Source organism: Trichosurus vulpecula, chromosome 1 (assembly GCF_011100635.1).
Source record: "Trichosurus vulpecula isolate mTriVul1 chromosome 1, mTriVul1.pri, whole genome shotgun sequence".
Taxonomy (NCBI): domain Eukaryota; kingdom Metazoa; phylum Chordata; class Mammalia; order Diprotodontia; family Phalangeridae; genus Trichosurus; species Trichosurus vulpecula.
In genome coordinates this window covers 70,089,549-70,111,316 of record NC_050573.1, presented here as the reverse complement: position 1 = coordinate 70,111,316, position 21,768 = coordinate 70,089,549, and the positions used below count along the sequence as shown (strand labels likewise).

General features: G+C 48.9%; 2 protein-coding genes across 3 annotated transcripts in view; one reads left to right on the top strand and one right to left on the bottom strand.

The window, feature by feature from the left end:
• The first annotated feature begins 2,842 nt into the window (after nt 1-2,842).
• Nucleotides 2,843-18,522, top strand: PLIN4 (perilipin 4). Its single transcript, XM_036751762.1, has 8 exons — nt 2,843-2,967; nt 3,714-3,795; nt 4,362-4,479; nt 6,876-6,940; nt 7,801-12,700; nt 13,319-13,506; nt 14,556-14,666; nt 14,761-18,522. The coding sequence occupies exons 2-8, from the start codon at nt 3,727-3,729 to the stop codon at nt 15,079-15,081; spliced, it is 5,772 nt and encodes a 1,923-aa protein (XP_036607657.1). The 5' UTR covers nt 2,843-2,967; nt 3,714-3,726; the 3' UTR covers nt 15,082-18,522.
• Nucleotides 18,130-21,768, bottom strand: part of HDGFL2 (HDGF like 2) — a 26,811-nt gene continuing 23,172 nt past the window's right edge. The window contains exons 14-16 of one of the 2 annotated variants that reach the window (XM_036751772.1): nt 20,271-20,484; nt 19,509-19,638; nt 18,130-18,785 (exon numbers count right to left, since the gene is read on the bottom strand). In XM_036751772.1, the coding sequence (XP_036607667.1) occupies nt 18,686-18,785; nt 19,509-19,638; nt 20,271-20,484 (444 nt within the window). In that variant the 3' untranslated portion in view covers nt 18,130-18,685. The remainder of the gene's footprint in view (nt 18,786-19,508; nt 19,639-20,270; nt 20,485-21,768) is intronic. The other variant, XM_036751780.1, reaches the window with a different exon arrangement.

Here is a 21,768-nt window from a genome sequence, read left to right as displayed (position 1 = left end):
CACGAGAGGATGCTGTCACGGGGTGGGGAAAGACTGGGCCCTGACAAACCAGAGACAGAGAAAGTCATGGAATATTTAAGAAGTGGGAGGGATTCTTAGAACCCGGACTATCACAGCTGAGACCATCTAGGCATGTCATGGACCTTTTCTGGAAGTCTGGGGAAGTAAGATTTAGGGACCTCTTCTCAAAGACTACTTTTAAATGCATAAAAATGCATATGATTACAAAAGAAACGAATTCTACTGAAATAAAGAGATCTTTTTTTCCCATTCAAGTTCATGGACCCTCTGAAATCTATCCATTAAACAAGGGGTCATTAGATGCCAGGTTTAGAACCCCTGATCTAGACCGATCCCCTCACTTTACAGAGGAAGAAAAAGAGGCCCAAAGCGGGAAATGCTTTCTCCAAGGTCACACAGCAGAGTTAGTGGGACAGGGGTGTTGGCTAAAATTTTATAACTTTTAAGTCCCTTTCCTGGAAACAAGCCTGCAATCTATGTAGATAGAATCATCTCCATTTACAATGAGGCTCGGAAGTTAAATTACAAACAAGTGTAAACGCTGAAGCTAGAAAGGATCTCAGACTCCAATTTCTTTGTTTTATAGATGGAGAAACTGAGTGACTTGCCCAGCCTGGGCTCTTTCTAATATGCTAGGTTGTTCTCCAGTCCTGAAAGGGCAGGAGCCATTTTGGGGAAGAAAGGTACATGGGTGCTCTGTAAGAGGAGAAGCAAGTGTGGCAGCAGGGCAAGGAGATATGCACTGTGGGAAGAGTATTGGATTGGGAGTGGGAAGACCTGGATTCAAATCCTGGCTCTGACATTACCATGACATTGAGCAAGTCATTTCCATTCTCTGGGCCTCAGTTTCTTCACCTGTAAAATGAAGAGGTGGACTAGATGATCTCTAAGGTCCCTTCTAACTCTGAATCTGCGATTTATGACTTCCCTCCCCTCCATGGGAAGCCACCTTTCTGAGTTCTTGCTTTCCACAGACTAGGTTAGTCAATGTCCACACCCACAAATCCAGGGAGGAGGTGATGCCTGGGTGGGCCAAACTGGACACCCCATCCCGTCACCCTTAGCAAGCATTGGCCTTGCTGGGATGAGAGGAGAGGTTTGGCCAGAGATGGGAGGCAGGAGGAAGGGAGTGTGGAGAGATGGGGAATAAGGGCACCAAGCCCCAGACTGTTTAGCAAACAAGCTCGGAGGCAAGGAAACCAGGACCTCTGAGAGTAGCTGCCCTCACCCCCAACAGCTCAAGCCCACCCCCCCCACCTTCTACCACCCAGACTCAGTACAAATCAAGGTCTGGAAACCACACCCTGACTTGCCCCAAAGATGGGACACTTGACATCTACCTACACCCCAGGGAATCCCAGGGTGATTCACCCTCATTGTCCAGATCAAGGAGCCAAGTCTGAAATCAACTTGCCTGAAGTCAAAAACAACAGACCAGAAGTCAGTGGGTGAAGGGTCCCCTTGCCCTCTCACATGCCCCAACTTTGTTCCTCTCATTCCTCCCTGAAATGCTCCTCCCTGCCTCCTTCCAGTCACACCTCTCCTTGACTGCACTCAAATGCTACCTCCACAAAATTTCTGGGACTTCTTCTCCAGGCCCAACTCTTTGGGATTGTGAACTCTCTCTGCTTACCTGTGCAGCCTGGCTCCCTGGCTACATACATGGAAACTCAGCTTAGTCTTCTGTCTCCAGCCACAGGGCAGCCAGGCACAGGGCTGGACCCCAAAATATGTGAACTCTGTAATATTTGTTGATGGAAAGATTGGCATCTCTTTGATTGGCCACCAGGGCAACTCCCTCAGGCCAAAGCCTGCTGCTTCCTCAGCCCTGTACTTCTCTCCATCCCAACCTCCCCCACCCCCCGCCACACACACACATATACACATACCAGGGTCTGGGTAAGCCATAAGCCATTTTCCCAGAGGAGGGCACAGGAGGGTCTGGGCAGCCCCTGCTGGACTTCTTCACCCCACCTTTCCTTTGTGTTCCCCTCCACCAATATTCTCCATCCTATATTCTGAGATCTCTCCCAGCTCTAAAAGGTTGGGTTCTCTAACAGCCTCCCCAACTCTCATTCCATATTCTAAGGTTCCTTGGGACTCTGATATTCTTTGTTCCATGTCCTAAGGGCCTATCTACCAAGCCAGGGGTCCAGCTCCTTGGGGTCAGAGGGACATAGCCACTGAAGAGAGTTCCAGATCTCATTATCTGGACCAAGGGTTCCCTATATGTGCCCCCATAAAGTATCCCTATTAGCCAGCTCCACATTATATTACCCTGGACCCGCTAATTGCCTCCTCCACTCTAGCTTGTTCCATCCTGGGTATGAAGCTCACTTTGTCTGGTCCAGTTTATGGACCAGAAAAGGAAGGTACAGAATGAAGCAATCACCAGCCCAAAGTTGCCCAGGGCTTCTGCAGGGGATGGGGACCCCAAATTCCTGAGTTATCCACTGGGCTCTTCCCTGCCCTGGACACTCTTTACCCTACCCATATGGTGAGTCACCTAGTGTTCTCACATAGCATTCCCTCTGTCCCAGATGGTGGGGGAGGGATTGTGGAGGGTGGGAATTGATGGTGCCCTTCCCCCCATTCTTTCCTCCCCCCAAGGCCTCTGGGAATGGAACAAAGGTGTCATCAGCTGGCCCTCCAGCTTGAGCAGGGCACAGAGCCCAGGATAGATGGGGGCAGGGAGGGGAAGAGGCAACATGTGATCCCCCATGGACTGTCCCACTAGGCTTCGGGTCCCTCCCCAGACCAGATTTGCTCCTCCCTCCCACCTCAGCCTGTCAGGTGGCCTGCCTGCCCTCCCACTTGCTATAAGGGCCAGGGTAGCCAGTAGAGGGCTACAGAGACTTGCGTCCAAGCTGGGAGACCACAGCTCCCACCTAGCAGATACCCTCTCTTTTGGGGGCAAAAACCCAACAACTTCCCAACTCAGTCCAGGTCAGTGAGCATGGGCTCTAAGCCTCAGCTAAGCTTCCAGATTCCCTAAAGGCAGCATAGATATCTGGAAGGGAAGGACTAGTGCTGTGGGACCCTGGCCTATTTAGCCTTTTCCACAGAAGGGCTCAAGAAGCCTGGGGCCTTACTGCCTGGCTGTGGGAATTGTTCTGACTTCTTTGGTCTTACTCCCAGATATGGCAAAGGAAGATAAGGAAGACTATGGGATGGGGGATGGGGGTTGGGGGCACAAAGAAATGGTAGAGTGTTAAAGGGAAAAGGTCTTGAGGAGATAGGGCAGAAAGTTGGGGAGGCACCTGAGGGAGCTGTGGGTGCCAAGCTGTAGGAGGGCAGATCTAAGGGAATGATGGGGCAGCAAGCTGTGGGGAGATGGGGCAGGAAATTGTGGGGGGCAGGTCTGAGGTAGATGGGGCAGCAAGCTATGAGGCGGGGCAGGAAACTGTGGGAAGGAAGAGATAGAGGCTCACAGGTCTAATGCTGGACAGTACTTTCATGATAACCAGTTCAAGCCCCTCATTTTAGGCTCAGTTTAGTAAGCTTCCTCCAGGACACAGCTAGTGACAGGTAAAGTGGTAACTAAGATGGGATCCTCACTGCAGAGCCTGATGTCCTTTCCATGGCACCACAGCCATTCTCTGTAAGGTGGTGAGGGGAAGTGGCAAAAGGATGTGTGGGATGGCGGGAGCCTCCCACTGCCTTGGTCCTGCTCACTCTTTCTCCTCCCTCAGTTTCTCCAGTATCATGTCGACTAGAGAGGAAGGAGCAGCAGCAGCCCCAAACCGAGGCCAAGAGCCCAAGTCCAAGTCCCAGGTAGGCTGGAGGAGGGTGTCCCTAGCCCTCAGTGGCTATTCCTCCACTTCACTCTACTCCCCTTGCAGTATGATCTACACTAGCCCAAGGGAAGCTGGGGAACAGACTGGGATGGGGGGGATGGGAAGAGGAACCAAGGGCCTACTTTGGGACCACAGGGGATGAAGATGAGATGCCTAGAGGGAAAGAGGGGGGATGCTGGCCGATGATGTCAATACCTCATATCTGTTCAAAGCACTGTTTGTATTTTCTAAAGCGGTTTTTCTATCTGGGTTTTTTTTTCATACAATCCTAAAAACATCCCCGAGAGTTTGGAAGATCTCCAGAGCAGGGTGTTATTGTCTCTATTTGATAAACAAGGAAACCGAGACCCAGGAAGAAACAATAACTTGTCCCAAGGACACAGAAGTCAGTGGTGTAATCAGAACTAGAAGCCTGAGATCTTCCCTGTACCCAAGCCTTGTAGTCAGTCATGCAATGACCACGAAAGGGAGTGGGGCCAAGGGTAGTCCCAGTCACCTCTCCCTGCCTCACCCCTTCTCTAAATCCATCTCCTCTCTTCACAGATTCTGGGCAGTTTTCTAGGAAGCTTGCCTTTATTTGGCTCAGCCCGAAACCTGTTTTCTTCTAGCTCATCGAAAGAGGCTCGTGGGAACAGCAAGTCAGGACCGAATGCCCAACAGAGTGAGTGTGTGTTGGAAGGAAGGGGACCTGGGGGACAGGGGAAGGCCTGGTAGCCCTCTAGCATAACGACAGCAGCAATAATAGGTAACATTCATACAGCGCTTTAAGGTTTTCAAGACACTATACATGAATTATTACATCACAAAAATCGTAGGAGGTGGGTGCTAGTATTCGTCCCATTTTATAGATGAGGGAACTGAGGCAAAGAGGTCAAGTGATTTGTCACACAGCAAATAAGTGTCCAGAATTTGAACTCAAGTCTTCCTGACTCCAAGTCCAACATTCTATTCACTGCCCCACATCTGGCTACCCAGCATCCCCTTGAGAGTGAGAGCTTGATGCCAATCAGGCTTGTCCCAGGGAGCGATTCTCCCAATTCCCATCTCTAGACAAGAGATTCCTAGGATCAAAGGAATTAGAGCTGATAGGAATCCTAGGGGCCACCCAATCCAACTCCTGAATTTTACTGATAGGAAAATCGAAGCTCAGAGAGGCTGCTACTTTCCCAAAGCCACATGGGTAAGAAATAGCACAGACTAGAATCTTCTCTGAAACCTATGGCTGCCCCTGGAAGCTGGTTTACTGCCAGCTTCCTCCCTTGCCACACCAGCCCCAGGGGGTCAACCCTTAGTATTCTGTACAGAAGCCATATGGTATATGTGTGTGAGAGAAAGAGGGACTGAGACAAAGATCAGAAAAGGCTGGTAGAGAGTCTCATTTTATCACTTATGGAAGAAGGAGAAACTGAGGAATCTCTACTATCTGGACTGGGACCCATTATTGAGTCCACCTTTTCACCCCTCCCCCTGCCAAGCCCTGGGGTTTTCCCTAGGTCAGCCTGAACTTCCTGTGGGGCTCCGGTGAATGGTATCCTCCTGTAAGAGAAGAGAGTGTGAGAAGGTGTTGGGGGTGTGAGTAATTGGATCAGATAGTGGGAGTCGAGGAAGAAGATGTCAAAGGGGAGGAATCAGAGGGGGAAGCTTTAGGAAGGTAAATTTCTGCTTGATGTAAAAGGGTGGGGGAAAGCTTCCTCATGGTCTGTGCTGTCCAAAAATGGAATGAGTTGATAGTGAGGTCTTCAAGCACAGTCTGGGTAACTATCCAAGTGGGTAGAGAAGGAATTACTGATCAGGCCCAGGCTGAATAAAATGATTTCTAAGGTCTCTTGTAACTCTAAGATTCTATGCATCTGTCTTAGTGCTAGGCCAGAGACTCCCTCCCCCACAAACTGACTCCCTCTTCATTCTCCACCCCTCCCATCTGAGGACTGGCCCCTGAGCCTCAGCTATCTGACTCCTGTCCCACATAACTCAGCTAGGGGTGTCACAGCTGCCAATTCAGAGCACAGGGTGAGCTGGCAGCAAGGAGAGGAGCCGCCCGCTGGCTCCCTGCCCCTGGAGGTTCAGCACCAAAGGGGGGCTGGAGGGGGGTTCCAGGATGCCACCTACTACTCTGAGTCTTTGAGCCTCCACCCTGACATGGCTAGAAACCTGTGGCCAGTGAATTGCTGCAAAGGCTCAGACAGAACCATGCCGTCTGAGGGTCAGGAAAGCCCCTAATGGGCCACTAAGGGGAGGGGGACAGTGTGCCCCGGGAGGGTGGCCACAATGCCACCTCCTGTAAACCCCTCCCAGGGGCCCCATCAGAGCCCAAAGCCAGGGAGAGTGGAGGGAGAAAGGAACACTCTGATGGGTTAAGTTTCTGTGTCCTTACTTCAAGGACAGCATGTTACACAAAATGAAAGACCTCCCCCACCCCCAAGCTTCACTTTCCAGACACACCTCACTGTCAGTGCCACCCCAACTCTTCCCACCTAACCCTTCAGCCCCCAGCCAAGTTTTTGTGGTCTCCTGTCCTTTTAGGATTTATAAGAAGTTGGTGAGGGGGCAAAAAAAAAGTTGGATAAGTGGGAAGGACTGGACTTTCAGAGAGGTCTCTGGCATAGTCAAAGCCCTTGGTGACTGTTGGGGACAACTCCTTATCCCAACTCAGGTGAACGGGGGACATGTTGGGTGGGGTGTGGGATGCTCCATAACCCTGGACAGACACTACCCCTTTGGTCATGGAGACTCAGCCTTTGTTTAGCCAAATGCAGGCTGGGAGATTGGATCTGGTCAGAGGAAACAAAGGGCATAACCTTCATTGGGGTCTGCTCTGTACCTGATTGGACTGGAATGAACACTAACGTCTCTGATAGTTGAGCACATCTGACTGTCTGGACAGGCCTGTGATCTTTGGAGTTTGTAGTATCCAAGCACTGCCTACTGGATTCAAAAGTTGATGTGCCATGCTGCTCTGTCTGTCCTGCCCTCTGAATCCCTGATTCCCATGTGTCCTAATTCAGTTCTACCCTTTAGATACCCTTCCTCTGATCTCTAAGCATCTCATCTCCCCAGGTTCCACTGCAGATGAGCACACCTCTGGGAGCCAGGCCAGGTTGGAGGAGAAACCACCAGGAAAGGTAAGAAGGGTCAAAGATCAGGGGAACATAATACTATGATCCCTGGGTGTGGGCATGGGGAATACTCTGGTCATTGGGGACTTCATGAATGGCAATGAAGAATATCATATTTGCCACCAGAGTAATCTTCCTTGAATATTGTTTTCATCATATGACTTGCCACCCAGAAACTTTCCATGGCTCCTCATTCCCTACAGGCTCATTACCTGGGCTTGGCATTCAAGGCCCTCCATAATCTGGACCCTTCCTCCTTGAATGTTCTAGAGACAACACTAGTTAGGTTACTTACTGGACCTAGGCATATATGGTCTGGAATGATTGGTCATCTTTTCCCACACATAAACTTTATATGCCTAATTTGATGTGGAGTTTCCAAGGTTAGAACCCAAGTCTTCTCCTTCTCTGGCCTTTCCCATAGCATAGCCAATCACAGAACCCAACTTGTAATTAGTACTTGCTAAATATGTGCAGGTGGAATGAATGTCCTTGCCACTTTTCCCTGGTGGGAACTCAAAATAAACATGAAAGTAACAAGGTCCCTACATGGCAAGCAAACTCCCAAATCCCTCAACCAGGTGAAGAGATGGGGCTAAAAGTAGGAGGGGCTGCACCAGGAAAAAGTGAAATCCCCTTCTCCAGAAGTTTTCAAGTAAAATCTGGATGACCATTGGTCAGGAAAGTTGGAAAGAGACTTCTTCTTCAGGTATAGGTTAGATTCGAGGACCATTGATGTCTATTCCAACTCTGAGATGTTATTATTATGCCAAAAAAAAAACGTAACATAGTAATTGAGGGTAAAGGAAGAAGTGAAATGAGACTTTCCAAGCTCTTCCCTGACCTCCAATCTTTCTGTCCACCAGGAAATGTCTGAGGCGATGGAGGTATGCTCAAAGGTTACTGGGAAAAAGGATACAGTCACTCCTGGGATGGCCAACATGATGGATATGGCCAAAGGCATGGTTCAGGGAGGTCTAGATTCCACCAAGTCAACTGTGAGCAGCACCAAGAACACTGTCTGCAAGGGAGTCACTGGTGCTATGGACACAGCAAAAGAGGCCACCCAGGGAGCCATTGAGGGAACTGTGAACACTGCAAAAACAGCTGTGTCTGGAACTAAAGACTTTGTGTGCAGTGGAGTAACAAATGCAGTGAATGTGGCCAAAGGAGCTGTTCAGGGAGGTCTAGACACCACAAAGTCAGTTGTGACTGGAACCAAGAATACTGTCATCAGTGGAGTCACTGGTGCAGCAAATGTGGCCAAAGGAGCTGTCCAAGGAGGTCTAGACACCTCAAAATCAGTTTTAGGTGGAACCAAGGACACTGTCTTAAGTGGTGTCACTGGAGCCACAAACGTAGCCAAGGGAGCCCTCCAAACAGGTTTGGACACCACACAAAAAATAGCAACAAACACTAAGGATACTGTCTGCACAGGAGTCACAGGTGCAGTGAATGTGGCCAAAGGAGTTGTTCAGGGAGGTCTGGATACCACAAAGTCAGTTGTGACTGGAACCAAGGACACTGTTCTCAGTGGCATGACTGGTGCCATGAATGTGGCCAAAGGAGCTGTCCAGAGTGGCTTAAATACTACACAAAACATAGCAACAGGCACTAAGGATACCGTCTGCACTGGAGTCACTACAGCAGTCAATGTGGCCAAAGGAACTGTTCAGGGAGGTCTAGACACCACAAAGTCAGTTGTCACTGGAACCAAGGACACTGTTCTCAGTGGTATGACTGGTGCAGCAAAAATGGCCAAAGGAGCTGTCCAGAGTGGCTTAAATACTACACAAAACATAGCAACTGGCACTAAAGACACTGTCTGCACTGGAGTCACTGGTGCCATGAATGTGGCCAAAGGAGTTGTCCAAGGAAGTCTGGACACCTCAAAATCAGTCTTAGGTGGAACCAAGGACACTGTCTTAAGTGGTGTCACTGGCGCCACAAATGTAGCCAAGGGAGCCCTGCAAACAGGCTTGAACACCACACAAAAAATAGCAGCTGGTACTAAGGATACTGTCTGCACAGGAGTTACTAGTGCAGTGAATGTGGCCAAAGGAGCAGTTCAGGGAAGTCTAGACACCACAAAGTCAGTTGTAACTGGAACCAAAGACACTGTTGTCAGTGGCATGACTGGAGCCATGAATGCGGCCAAAGGAGCTGTCCAGAGTGGCTTAAATACTACACAAAATGTAGCAACTGGCACTAAAGACACTGTCTGCACTGGAGTCACTGGTGCCATGAATGTGGCCAAAGGAGTTGTCCAAGGAGGTCTGGACACCACAAAGTCGGTCTTAGGTGGAACCAAAGACACTGTCTTGACTGGTGTCACTGGCGCCACAAACGTAGCCAAGGGAGCCCTCCAAACAGGCTTGAACACCACACAAAAAATAGCAACTGGCACTAAAGACACTGTCTGCACTGGAGCCACTAGTGCCATGAATGTGGCCAAAGGAGCTGTGCAGGGAGGTCTAGATACCACAAAGTCAGTTATAACTGGAACCAAGGACACTGTTTGCAGTGGTTTGACTGGAGCCATGAATGTGGCCAAAGGAGCTGTCCAGACTGGCTTGGATGCTACAAAAAACATAGCAACTGGTACTAAGGACACTGTCTGCAGTGGTATGACTGGCACAGTGAATGTAGCCAAAGGAGTTATCCAGGGAGGTCTGAACACCTCAAAATCAGTCTTAGGTGGAACCAAGGACACTGTCTTGACTGGTGTCACTGGAGCCACAAATGTAGCCAAGGGAGCCCTGCAAACAGGTTTGGACACCACACAAAAAATAGCAACTGGCACTAAAGACACTGTCTGCACTGGAGCCACTAGTGCCATGAATGTGGCCAAAGGAGCTGTGCAGGGAGGTCTAGACACCACAAAGTCAGTTGTAACTGGAACCAAGGACACTGTTTGCAGTGGTTTGACTGGAGCCATGAATGTGGCCAAAGGAGCTGTCCAGACTGGCTTGGATGCTACAAAAAACATAGCAACTGGTACTAAGGACACTGTCTGCAGTGGTATGACTGGCACAGTGAATGTAGCCAAAGGAGTTATCCAGGGAGGTCTGAACACCTCAAAATCAGTCTTTGGTGGAACCAAGGACACTGTCTTGACTGGTGTCACTGGAGCCACAAATGTAGCCAAGGGAGCCCTGCAAACAGGTTTGGACACCACACAAAAAATAGCAACTGGCACTAAAGACACTGTCTGCACTGGAGCCACTAGTGCCATGAATGTGGCCAAAGGAGCTGTGCAGGGAGGTCTAGACACCACAAAGTCAGTTGTAACTGGAACCAAGGACACTGTTTGCAGTGGTTTGACTGGAGCCATGAATGTGGCCAAAGGAGCTGTCCAGACTGGCTTGGATGCTACAAAAAACATAGCAACTGGTACTAAGGACACTGTCTGCAGTGGTATGACTGGCACAGTGAATGTAGCCAAAGGAGTTATCCAGGGAGGTCTGAACACCTCAAAATCAGTCTTAGGTGGAACCAAGGACACTGTCTTGACTGGTGTCACTGGTGCCACAAATGTAGCCAAGGGAGCCCTGCAAACAGGCTTGGACACCACACAAAAAATAGTAACTGGCACTAAAGACACTGTCTACACTGGAGCCACTAGTGCCATGAATGTGGCCAAAGGAGTTGTCCAGGGAGGTCTGGACACCTCAAAATCAGTCTTAGGTGGAACCAAGGACACTGTTGTCAGTGGCATGACTGGTGCAGCAAAAATGGCCAAAGGAGCTGTCCAGAGCGGCTTGGATGCTACACAAAACATAGCAACTGGCACGAAAGACACTGTTTGCACTGGAGTCACTGGTGCCATAAATATGGCCAAAGGAGCTGTCCAGGGAGGTCTCGACACCTCAAAATCAGTTTTAGGTGGAACCAAGGACACTGTCTTGACTGGTGTCACTGGCGCCACAAATGTAGCCAAGGGAGCCCTCCAGACTGGCTTGGACACTACACAAAAAATAGCATCTGGCACTAAAGACACTGTCTACACTGGAGTCACTGGTGCCATGAATGTGGCCAAAAGAGCTGTCCAAAGTGGATTAGATACTACACAAAACATAGCGACTGGCACTAAAGATACTCTCTGCAGTGGCATGACTGGAACAGTGAATGTAGCCAAAGGAGTCATGCAGGGAGGTCTGGACACCTCAAAATCAATCTTAGGTGGAACTAAGGACATTGTCTGCACTGGAGTCACTGGTGCCACAAATGTAGCCAAGGGAGCCCTCCAAACAGGTTTGGACACCACACAAAAAATAGCAACTGGCACTAAAGACAATGTTTACACTGGAGTCACTGGTGCCATGAATGTGGCCAAAGGAGCTGTCCAGGGAGGTCTCGACACTACAAAATCAGTCTTAGGTGGAACCAAGGACACTGTCTTGACTGGTGTCACTGGTGCCACAAATGTAGCCAAGGGAGCCCTCCAAACAGGTTTGGACACCACACAAAAAATAGCAACTGGCACTAAAGACAATGTTTACACTGGAGTCACTGGTGCCATGCATGTGGCCAAAGGAGTTGTTCAAGGAGGTCTGGACACCTCAAAATCAGTCTTTGGTGGAACCAAGGACACTGTTTGCAGTGGTTTGACTGGTGCCATGAACGTGGCTAAAGGAGCTGTCCAGAGCGGCTTGGATGCTACACAAAACATAGCAGTTGGTACTAAAGATACTGTCTGCACTGGAGTCACTGGTGCCATGAATGTGGCTAAAGGAGCTATCCAGGGAGGTCTGGACACCTCAAAATCAATCTTAGGTGGAACTAAGGACATTGTCTGCACTGGAGTCACTGGTGCCACAAATGTAGCCAAGGGAGCCCTCCAAACAGGTTTGGACACCACACAAAAAATAGCAACTGGCACTAAAGACAATGTTTACACTGGAGTCACTGGTGCCATGAATGTGGCCAAAGGAGTTGTTCAAGGAGGTCTGGACACCTCAAAATCAGTCTTTGGTGGAACCAAGGACACTGTTTGCAGTGGTTTGACTGGTGCCATGAACGTGGCTAAAGGAGCTGTCCAGAGCGGCTTGGATGCTACACAAAACATAGCAATTGGCACCAAAGACACTGTCTGTAGTGGTATGACTGGCACAGTAAATGTAGCCAAAGGAGTTATCCAGGGAGGTCTAGACACCTCAAAATCAGTCTTAGGTAAAACCAAGGACACTGTTTCTAGTGGTTTGACTGGTGCCATGAACGTGGCCAAAGGAGCTGTCCAGAGTGGCTTGGATACTACACAAAATATAACAACTGGCACTAAGGATGCTGTCCTCACTGGAGTCACAGGTGCAGTGAATGTGACTGAAAGAGTTATCCAGGAGGGTCTAGACACCACAAAATCCATTGTGACTGGAACCAAGGACTCCATCTGCAGTGAGGTGGCCGGTGCAGTGCATGTAGACAAAGGGACCATTCAGACTGGGTTGGACACCACCCATTCAGTCACCACTGTCAACAAAGATGTTCTGTCTAGAGAAATCTCCAGTGCAGCAGATCTGGCAAAAAAAGCTGTCCATGAAAGTCTGGAAAACACCTCATTAGCAACAACAGGCACCATGAGCCTGTCCTCCTGCAAGATGGATTTTGCCAAAGGAGTCATCCAGGGAGAAGCAAATGCACCTGACAGCCCCAGCCTAGATAAAGAACCTGGTGTCATCCATGCGGTGGTGGGCAACATGGAAACCCTAGTGCACAAGTCAGAGGAGCAGTTGGCTGGCTTCCTCCCCATGAATGAAGAAGAACAAGGTGAGTAAATGTCTTGAGGAAGGCAGTCAAGGTATTGAACAAGTAGGGAGATGAGGTAAGCTTCAATATTCACCCTCCATTCCACTTGCCTTTACTCCAATCTTGGGTCACTCCCCCAGCAATGAATCTAGCTGACCATCAACTTTCAGTGTTTGACTCCTGATTCCTAGAGGACCTTAGTCCCCTGATTTGAAGGGTTGCCTCTAGGGCTCTTACCGGATCTCTCAAGTTCAACCCTAACCTCTCCCTTCTTTCAACACCTTAAGTTTCATCCTAGCTAATAAAAAGAACTTCCCTATTCCAGTGAAAATGTATCTAGGGAGAACTCAAGGTGAAAATGCATTTAAAGCAATTTCCAGTTTGTTGTGACTTTGGTGTAGAAAGTCCATTAACAAAAGGCTATTTTGTCATGCCTGTTATTTTGGTTAATAATTGTTACATATTATCCTACTGATACACGGTAAGCTCCCCGAGGGCAGGAACTTTCCTCCCATGCCTAGCACACAGTAGACACTTAATAAATAACAAAACAATCATGAGAAAAGAAGTGAAGGGGGCTTGGAGGAGGACCCAATGACCTCCCTAGATTTATTCCTCCCCCCATTTTCCTTCCTGCAGCTCAGCTGGCTGCCTCCAATCTCGGGCCAAAGGTGATGTCCACAGACCAGAAGAACTACTTTGTGCAGCTGGGAAACGTGTCCACCAGCCTGCGCCAGCGGGCCTATGAGCACACCCTAAACAAACTGCAGCAGAGCAAGGAGCAGTCCTGGGGAACTTTGGCCCAGTTGCAGGAGACCCTCAAACTGGTAGGAAAATTCTCCTCCAACTCCCAAGCCCTCTTGTCCCCCCTTCAGCTGCATTTACATCATTTGGCCAGCTCACCCTAAGGTGAGGCTATATTAGCCAGGGTTAGACTTTCATCCTCACCACATGACCCCTTTCCTCTACAGATCTCCTATACTTTACATATAAGCATATGCATCACCTCCCCGACTCCCCCATCCACAGGCACCACCACACAGGGATGAAATGCCTTCGCTGTTCTTCCATCTCTGTGCTCCTCTCACCCTGCTGCCCCCTCTCCAACCTTCTACCTGTTCAAAGATCTCTCCAGCCCCACTCCAACCTGAATGCAATGCCATACCTCTTCCAGCCCCCATCAAGTGCCCTGAGCTCCAAAATTTTTCTTCATTCTTCCCCTAAATTCTCATCTCCTTGGTCCTGGGGTTTTGTCTAAGTAGTAGGAGGATAACAATCTAAACCACGTTACTCTGGGGAATGTATGACTTATCCCTTTCAATAATGCTTGTATTTTTTTTTGACAGGCTATTGAATCTGAGTGGAATTATAGACAGAGTGGGGGTTTGGAAGAGAGGGGACAGTCCTGAGCTCCTTAAGTTACATTACTTTCCTAAATCGGGCCTGCATAAAATCTGAGTGTGCCTTACTATCACTGTAATTTTTCAATGTTTTGGAGTTGTTTTGTTTTTTCCTTTCAAGTATCTTTAGGGTATGGGAAGCCAATGTTTACAACAATACAGTTAGGGGTCTCACAGCATAAGGGTGACCCTATGGGGTAGTCATTGCTACACAAAGGGAGGAAGACCTTTGATGAAGTCAAAGAGCCAGGTCTCCAGACCAGCTCCTCTATCTAATACTCTGGATACTAAATACTCTGGATTCAGACCCCGAAAAATTAAAGAATATGTCAGCTTGCTCACCCCGTCTGGTCCTCTGTCTCCTCATCTATAAAATCATTCCAGCTGAGCTTTAAAATTCCATGCCCCCAAGGGTTTTATGAGCTCCTGGCTACCCTGGCTTGAGCAAGGACCCCCACTTCATTTTGCTTATTCAGATTGAAGAGGTCAAACGGGACACAGAGGAGAGCCAGGCCTGTGAAGAGGGAAGACCATTCCAGCAGCAGGGGCTGGGCTGGAGGCAGTGCCAGGAGACTGAACAAACGGAGGTACTGCAGGGGCTACCCTGCAGCCAAGGGCGGGTAGAGGGGAGGACCTGGGCATTAATCTGTCTCCCTGCTCACTTTTCTCCTCCTTTTGCAGCTACCAGAGTCCAGGCTTCTCCCCAGGGCTCGAAGCCTAGTCCAACAGCTCCATGCCAGCTACAGGGCCCTGGCCACCAGCCTCCAGGGCCTCCCCACTGAGTTCCAGCAGGGGATTCGGCGGGCACGCCACAGTGTTGGAGAGCTTCACGGTCTCCTTGCCATTGCTCGCTCCTTCGGGGACTTGTCTGCCATTGAGCTGGCCCAGAGTCGTGAGAGCCTGAACCAGACATGGCAGGGGCTCGAGGGACTGATGGCAGGCCTGGCACATGAGCCCCCACTCACCTGGCTCATGGGGCCCTTCACCCTAATTAAGGAGTAGAATGCCAGGAGGAGCCCCTCTTTTCCCCTCCTCCAAGTGCTGAGCTTGGGAGTAACGCCATGCTGTGCTTTAAGGACTGCCTGACCTTCCCTGAATCTCATTCCTTCCAAGCTCCTCCCCACCCCCTCACCCTCAAAGGCCTTCTTTCTTCTCTGGCTAGCTGCCCAGGGCCTGGCTCTGCCTCACGGCAGGATGAAGCTGAGGCCTGGGCTCTGGTCAGGGTAACGCCAGCATGAGGGAGCAGCTGCTGGAGAATGCCCTCCCAAGCTAAACTTAATCTGGGCTAAGCTCCCAGCACCCAGGCTTGCCTCCATGCTCCTTCCCTTCCTTCTCACAAATCTTTCACATCCCAGAGGCTCCTTTTAGGCACCAGGGCAATCCTCAGTGGCACTGGCCTTTTTCCAAGTGGCCCCTTCCCTAGGTGCAGAGAGTGAAAAGGACAGAGAACTCTGGTCTGATGTCTCAGAAACACTGACTTTCAGGTGGCATCGTCTAGTTCAGCCTTGACCCTTTTACACTATCCCCTGACAAAGAGTCCTTTAGCCTCCATTGATGGTGCCCCACCCCCGCCAATAGGAAATCCTACATCCCTAGGCAGCTCATTCCACTTCTAGGTGTCTCCTATTACTGGGAACTTTGCATGGGATCTCCTAACAAGAAGCCTTTGGGGTCAAGAAGCCAGCTGGGTGTGAGGTGAGGGCCAGAGGGCCCCTTAGTCTCTGGTATCTATGCAGAGATAAAGCTGCCCTCCCAGGCTCCAGTTAGCTTGGGCTTCCAGGTGACTAAAAATAGTGATAGTGCACACCTGTACAGCACTTTCCACTTCCCAAAGCACTTTACATACATTACCTCCTGATGACAACCCTGTGAGGCAGCCTGTAATTACTACCCCCATTTTAAAGAAACTGGGGATCCTACCATACCCAAGATCAGATGGGGAGTTAAGTAGCACGGCTGAGATCAGAACCCAGGTACTAATTCTAAATCCAATGCTTTCCTCTATGGCACTTCCCATGGCTAGGCCCAGGTAAGAAGGCAGGGTTAGAGTCACAGAATCGTGGAGTTGGAAGTGACCTCAGTGTCCATCTAGTCCAACTCATGCCTGAGAAAGAATCTTCATTAAGGGTCACCCAGCCTCTGCTTAAAGATCTCCAGGGTGGGTCTCCTTCACAACGTTCAAAATAATCTGAGCTTTGACCACCACAACAGCATGGATCAGATGTCGCCCTTCCTGAGGGGGAAAGAATCATCACAGAGCGTCTCCCTAACCACCTTGGCCCTGCCTGGTGCATGAATTCCACTCATCCTGTCTCCCCCAGACTGTCTAGACAGATTTCTCAGTCTCCATTCCATGAACTTGTGCCCTAGGGCTACAAAATGAGTGGTGAGGCCACCCAAATCTCCACATTCAGTCACTTAAACAGGCTTCGCCTACCAGTAAGGGCTGTGCTTTAGATACTAGGCTAGAAAAGAGCTTATTATTCCCAACCCCTCCTACACCCCCACCCTACTTATTCTGCTTACTGTTCAGCATCTCAAGTTCACACACCTCCACATCCCTAACCTGGTATGTACCCCAGAGGTGAAATCCTCCCTGGGAAGCTCCTGATTGGCCCCATTCTTCCAACTATCAATGGTATAAGTCAGACCTCTGCAACAGGGGCTCCAAGAAGTGAGCCAACTGATTCCCAGAGTGGGATCCAGAACCAACAAGTGACAGGTATGTTTAACCTTCTCTTAGGGGAAGGGACCTCCTGGAGAAAGAAGAGCCATCCCAGCTTTGTGCTGATAACCTGTACTCTCCCAACTCCAACACCCCTCGGTGGGATTCTACTGGACTAGCTGTGATGTTAATAGGCAGAGAAACTCCACTGACTTTCTGTGCTAAATCTTCAAACATTGCTCAGGCCGGAGGCAGCTACTAGAGTAGGATGATGCTGCCCTGGGCTCAGTTAAGTTGCTCCATTAACAGGAACAGAAGCAACTTTTAACAAATCAGTTCTGTTGAGCCTAACCTCAGTGTCCCCTTCAGGGAGATGGATTTTAGCCAACTCCAGTCTTCCTGCTTCCAGGGCTACTGAGGAGATAAAAAGTATCTGGTTAAAACCTCTGAGCTCCTAAGAGATGGACAGGAGAATCTGCCATCTAAAGCCACATTTACCTGCTATCTGGAGCTCGATGGGACCTAAGAAAATTGGCCCAGCACAGTTAGGGAAGCTAGTTCTATCAACCAGCAGGTGGTGCTGCTTGGGCTGGGTTGATTCTTCATCTGTGCCCTTCAAACAAAAGGCAGTGGATAGCCTCACACACACACCTTCTAAGTGGCAGGCCTTAATATTTCTCTCTTTCTGCCCCAACATACCACTCTCCCACTTTAGCAGGGCAAAATGACCCCAAATTAGGGCTTGTCATTAGCAGATCCCGCTGCCCCCATAGATCCATTGGCAATCAAACCTCTATTCCAGCTAAATCCTCATTATGGATCTGGCTCCCAGAAAATACCTTCCCACAGCAGTATGGAATTCATTCACTGGCCCCAGGCCCCCTCACCTACCAGGGGCAGGAGGAAGAACAGCTGAAAGGAACTACCTGCCACAAGCCTTCTGAGCCTAGGTTACAAACCCAAGCTGGTGTCCGGGGCTGTGAAGAGGAACCCCTGGCTCAGGTCGTGCGTCCTGCCAAGTGTCGTGACCCCAGATCTCTGCAGGTAGAGGCACCTCCACCTCCAGCCTGGTGGACAGGAAACAGCTCCAGTCTTTACATCGAGGGGCCCAATGTCCCCTGAGCATTGGGCTCCAAGAGCCTCAGGGCTCACAACAGCAGCCCCACCCAGGCCTAATCTCCCCCTTTAATACTAAAGCACAGTGGCCTGGGGCGCCACCTGTCCAGCCAACCTCCACCTGAAAAGCAAGGCTGAGTCCAAGATCAATGGTTCGTGCTCTGCATGTCCCATGAAGCTCGGTCTCCGAGCTCTCCCCAAAGGCTGACATTGGCTGGCCTGGCCATTGGGCTGTTCAGTAGGAGAAGATTCAAACCACAGCCTCATTTGAGCCATAAAGTTTAGATTTTTATTTTCTTTCTTCTTTTGTGTAAAGATGAACTTTTCCAGCTGTGAGCAGAGCCAGGGAATCCAAGCCCAGTAGTCTCAGGCCACCAGATCACAGGCTCTTGTCCCCGTTCCTGCTTCAGTCATCTCTGCCTGGCTCTAGGCTAGAAGCACTGCTTGTTCAAAGCTGCCGTTCACTGCTAATGGGGGCCGTGTCGCTTCTCCTGTCCTGCACCAAACTGGCCAAGCTCTCAGCTTCAGGCTCCACTGCAGCCAACAACATTAGAAAACCAAGCCAATAAAAATGAATTTTTTTTCATTAAAAAACCCTTTATATTCATTTCATGTTGTTTTGAAATCACAGAAATTAGGCGAGGGAAAAAAAACCCAAGGGGACAAATACAACTGAAGAGCACAGCGTCTCCCAAAAGTTCTCGGCTTTCACAGGAGTCTGGGGATGGGAGGGGAACAAGACCTATACATCATCTACTGTGTAACTTAGTGAAGGGGTTCAAACCCAGGGCTGGGTAGAGGCTGGGAGCAGCACACCCCAGGACCTCAGCTCTCCTCATCAAGGGACTCCGAGTCCATCCGAACCCTCTCTCTTTCCTGCCGGTCGTTCCCTGGCCTGTCCAGTTCTGGATCCTCTTGAACGTTGCTGGGGGGGAGCAAGGTGGGAGAAAAGGGGTCAGATGTCAGTGACCAAGTCTAGGCTCCAAAGACAATGCCGGAAGAGTAACTGTAGGTGACCAATGGGGCAGTGGTGGTAGGGAGCATCCCTCCTTGTACAGTCATTTACTCCTAGGAAGTAGGTAAGCTACAGCCAGCAGTCAGCAGCAGTCAAGAAGGGTTACAGGTGAATCAACTAAGTTTAAAGTGACCTTCCCAAATAAATAAGGAGACCTCCAACCTCGAGTAACAGCAATAAACTAGACTGATGGTTTCCTGGGATCCATTCTTAACAAAGACCCACCGAAGCAGCCCACCTCTCCCCAGCAGGGTCTTTAAATCCCCATCTCAGAGAAACAAATGTACTGAAAGGCCTACCTGGAGGCTCACATTAAAGGACCTGGGTTCTAATCCTGGCTCTCTCTATTACCTCAGTGACCTAGGGCAAGTCACTTAAGTTCTCCAGATCTCAGGTTCTCCTTCCTCATCTGTAAAGTGAGGGGATATCTGAGGCCCCCCCCTAACTCTTAGGAGAAAACATTGGCTTAAAGATTCTTTTAAGCCATCTGATTGGGAGCAAGTCTACAGCAGTCCTAGACTACAAGGCCCAAGACAGAGCCCAGCAATAGCCTGAATATAACAGCACAGTCTTCCTTCTCTCCAGAGAAATCCATTCCCCTCTCTGACACCAGCAACCCATAACAATGCTCACTCGTTGTGCAGGTCTTCAGACGAGCCGCATCTTTGCCCCTCTCCCATATTCTGTCCTTCCTCTCGTTCTTTGTCCTCACCACTCTCCCCCTTCTGGGTTGTGGACTCACCATTCACCGGAGCGGAGAGATCTGAGCCAGAAAGAGAGAGCCAAGAGAAACTTACTCCATGTTGGACTGTTGGTGTTATGCCTGCTCACCACAAAAAACAACTTCAATCTGGTCATGCAAATGAGTTCATAGCCCTTCATGGGTCTTTCTTGTACCTACCATGGAGAGCTTGAAAAATATATTTCAAACAGCTGGAAAACTAAACTGTGGGAAAGAACACTAAGGAATATGAACAGATCATTGACTAGCAAGAGAACTTGAATCATGCCACGCCACTGGACAGAAATTGAGGATTTGTCCTCTTTGCAAGGCTCCCTCTAGACTTTCTATGCCCTGACCCGATCCTACTGACTGACCTCTGCTCCTCAGGGTGAACACTGTCTTCATCAGGCCAAGCTAAGAGCTTGGTCAGTTTGGTGAAGGACAAGAGAGGCGACACTGCCCCTCTTAGAATGTCTCCTTAGGAACATTCCTCAGATGCCCAGGGCCCCTGGACAGAAACTTTCTCTGGTCTGCCCGGAGAAGTTTTAAATCACATTCTTGTTCTAAGGGCTCATCTCCTAGAACATCAGTGGTATAAAAGGATTTAGGAGTTCTAACTTCCCACTTCCCTTAAAGACAATGGGGTTCAAATCAGGCCACTATCCCCTTACCAACATTAGGCTCCTCCTCTGTCTTCTCCTTGGGGGCCTCCCCTCCTGCCAACTGATCTTCACTCTTCTCTACCTCCGCTTTGACCTTCTCCAAGACAGGTTTGTTAGTTTTCTGGTTTGCGTCAACCTTTGGTCCCAGGACCCTCGATTTGAGCCGTGTGTAGACTTCTGCTGCTTTCTCCATCACTTCCTGGTTGGCCTTATAACGGCGAATCTGGGTGCAAAATATCCCTCCTCAGGATGAGGAAAAAACTCTAGCTTCCCACAGTCCCTTCCCTCAATCTGAGTAATGCCTGAAATAGCCATTTCCACATTAAGATGCTATGGAAAGGGACGTTATAATTGTGATTACATAAAATTAAGAAGTTTTTGCACAAACAAAACCAATGTAGCCAAAATTAGAACAAAAGCAGGAAACCTGGGGGGGTGGGGGTGGGGGTGGATTTTAACAGTAAATTACTCTGATAAATGTCTTATTTCCCAAATGTATATGGAACTAGGGCAAATTTACAAGAATAAGAGCTATTCGCCAATTGATAAATGGTCAAAGGATATGAACAGGTACTTTTCAGAAGAAGAAATCAAAGCTCTCAAATCATATGAAAAAAGGCCCTAAATAACTATGCAAATTAAAACAACTCTGAGGTACTATCTCATATCCATCTGATTGGCTAAGATGACAGAAAAAGAAAATGACAAATCCTAGAAGGGATGTAGGAAAACAGGTACAACTAATGCACTGCCGGTGGAGTTGTGAACTAGTCCAGCCATTCTAGAGAACAATTTGGAACTATGCCCAAAGGGCTATAAAACTGAGCATACCCTTTGACCCAGCAATACTACTACTAGGTACATACCCCAAAGAAATCAAAGAGGAAAAGGACCCACATGGACAAAAATATTTATAGTGGCTCTTTTTGTGGTAGCCAGAACTGAAAACTAAGGGGACACCTATCAACTGAGTAATAACTGAACAAATTATAGTATAGAAATGTGATGGAATACTACTGTGCTATAAGAAACAATAAAGAAGATGGTTTCAGAAAAACCTGGTAAAATTTATATGAACTGATGTGAAGCAAGCACAACCAGAAGAACAATTTACACAGTAACAGCAATACTGTAAAGATAATCAACTGTGAAAGACTTGATAACTCTGATCGGTACAATGACTCACCACAGTTCCAAAGATTGATGACGAAAAATGCTATCTACCTCCAGACAGAGAACTGATGGACCCAGAGTATAGATTAAAGCATATTTCTTTCTTTCTTTTTCTTTTTTTTTTAAAAACATGGTTAACACAAATATATTTTGCATGACCTCATATGGATAATGGGTATTGTATTTCTTGCCTTCTCAATGGGTGGGGAAGGGAGTTTAGAAAGAATTTGGAACTAAAAGAAAAATAAAATTGAATTAAAAAAGGACCTCAAAAGTCAGTCACCCCTCCACTGCAACAGACCCAAGTGGTCACCCAGCCTCCAAAAGAGCTCAC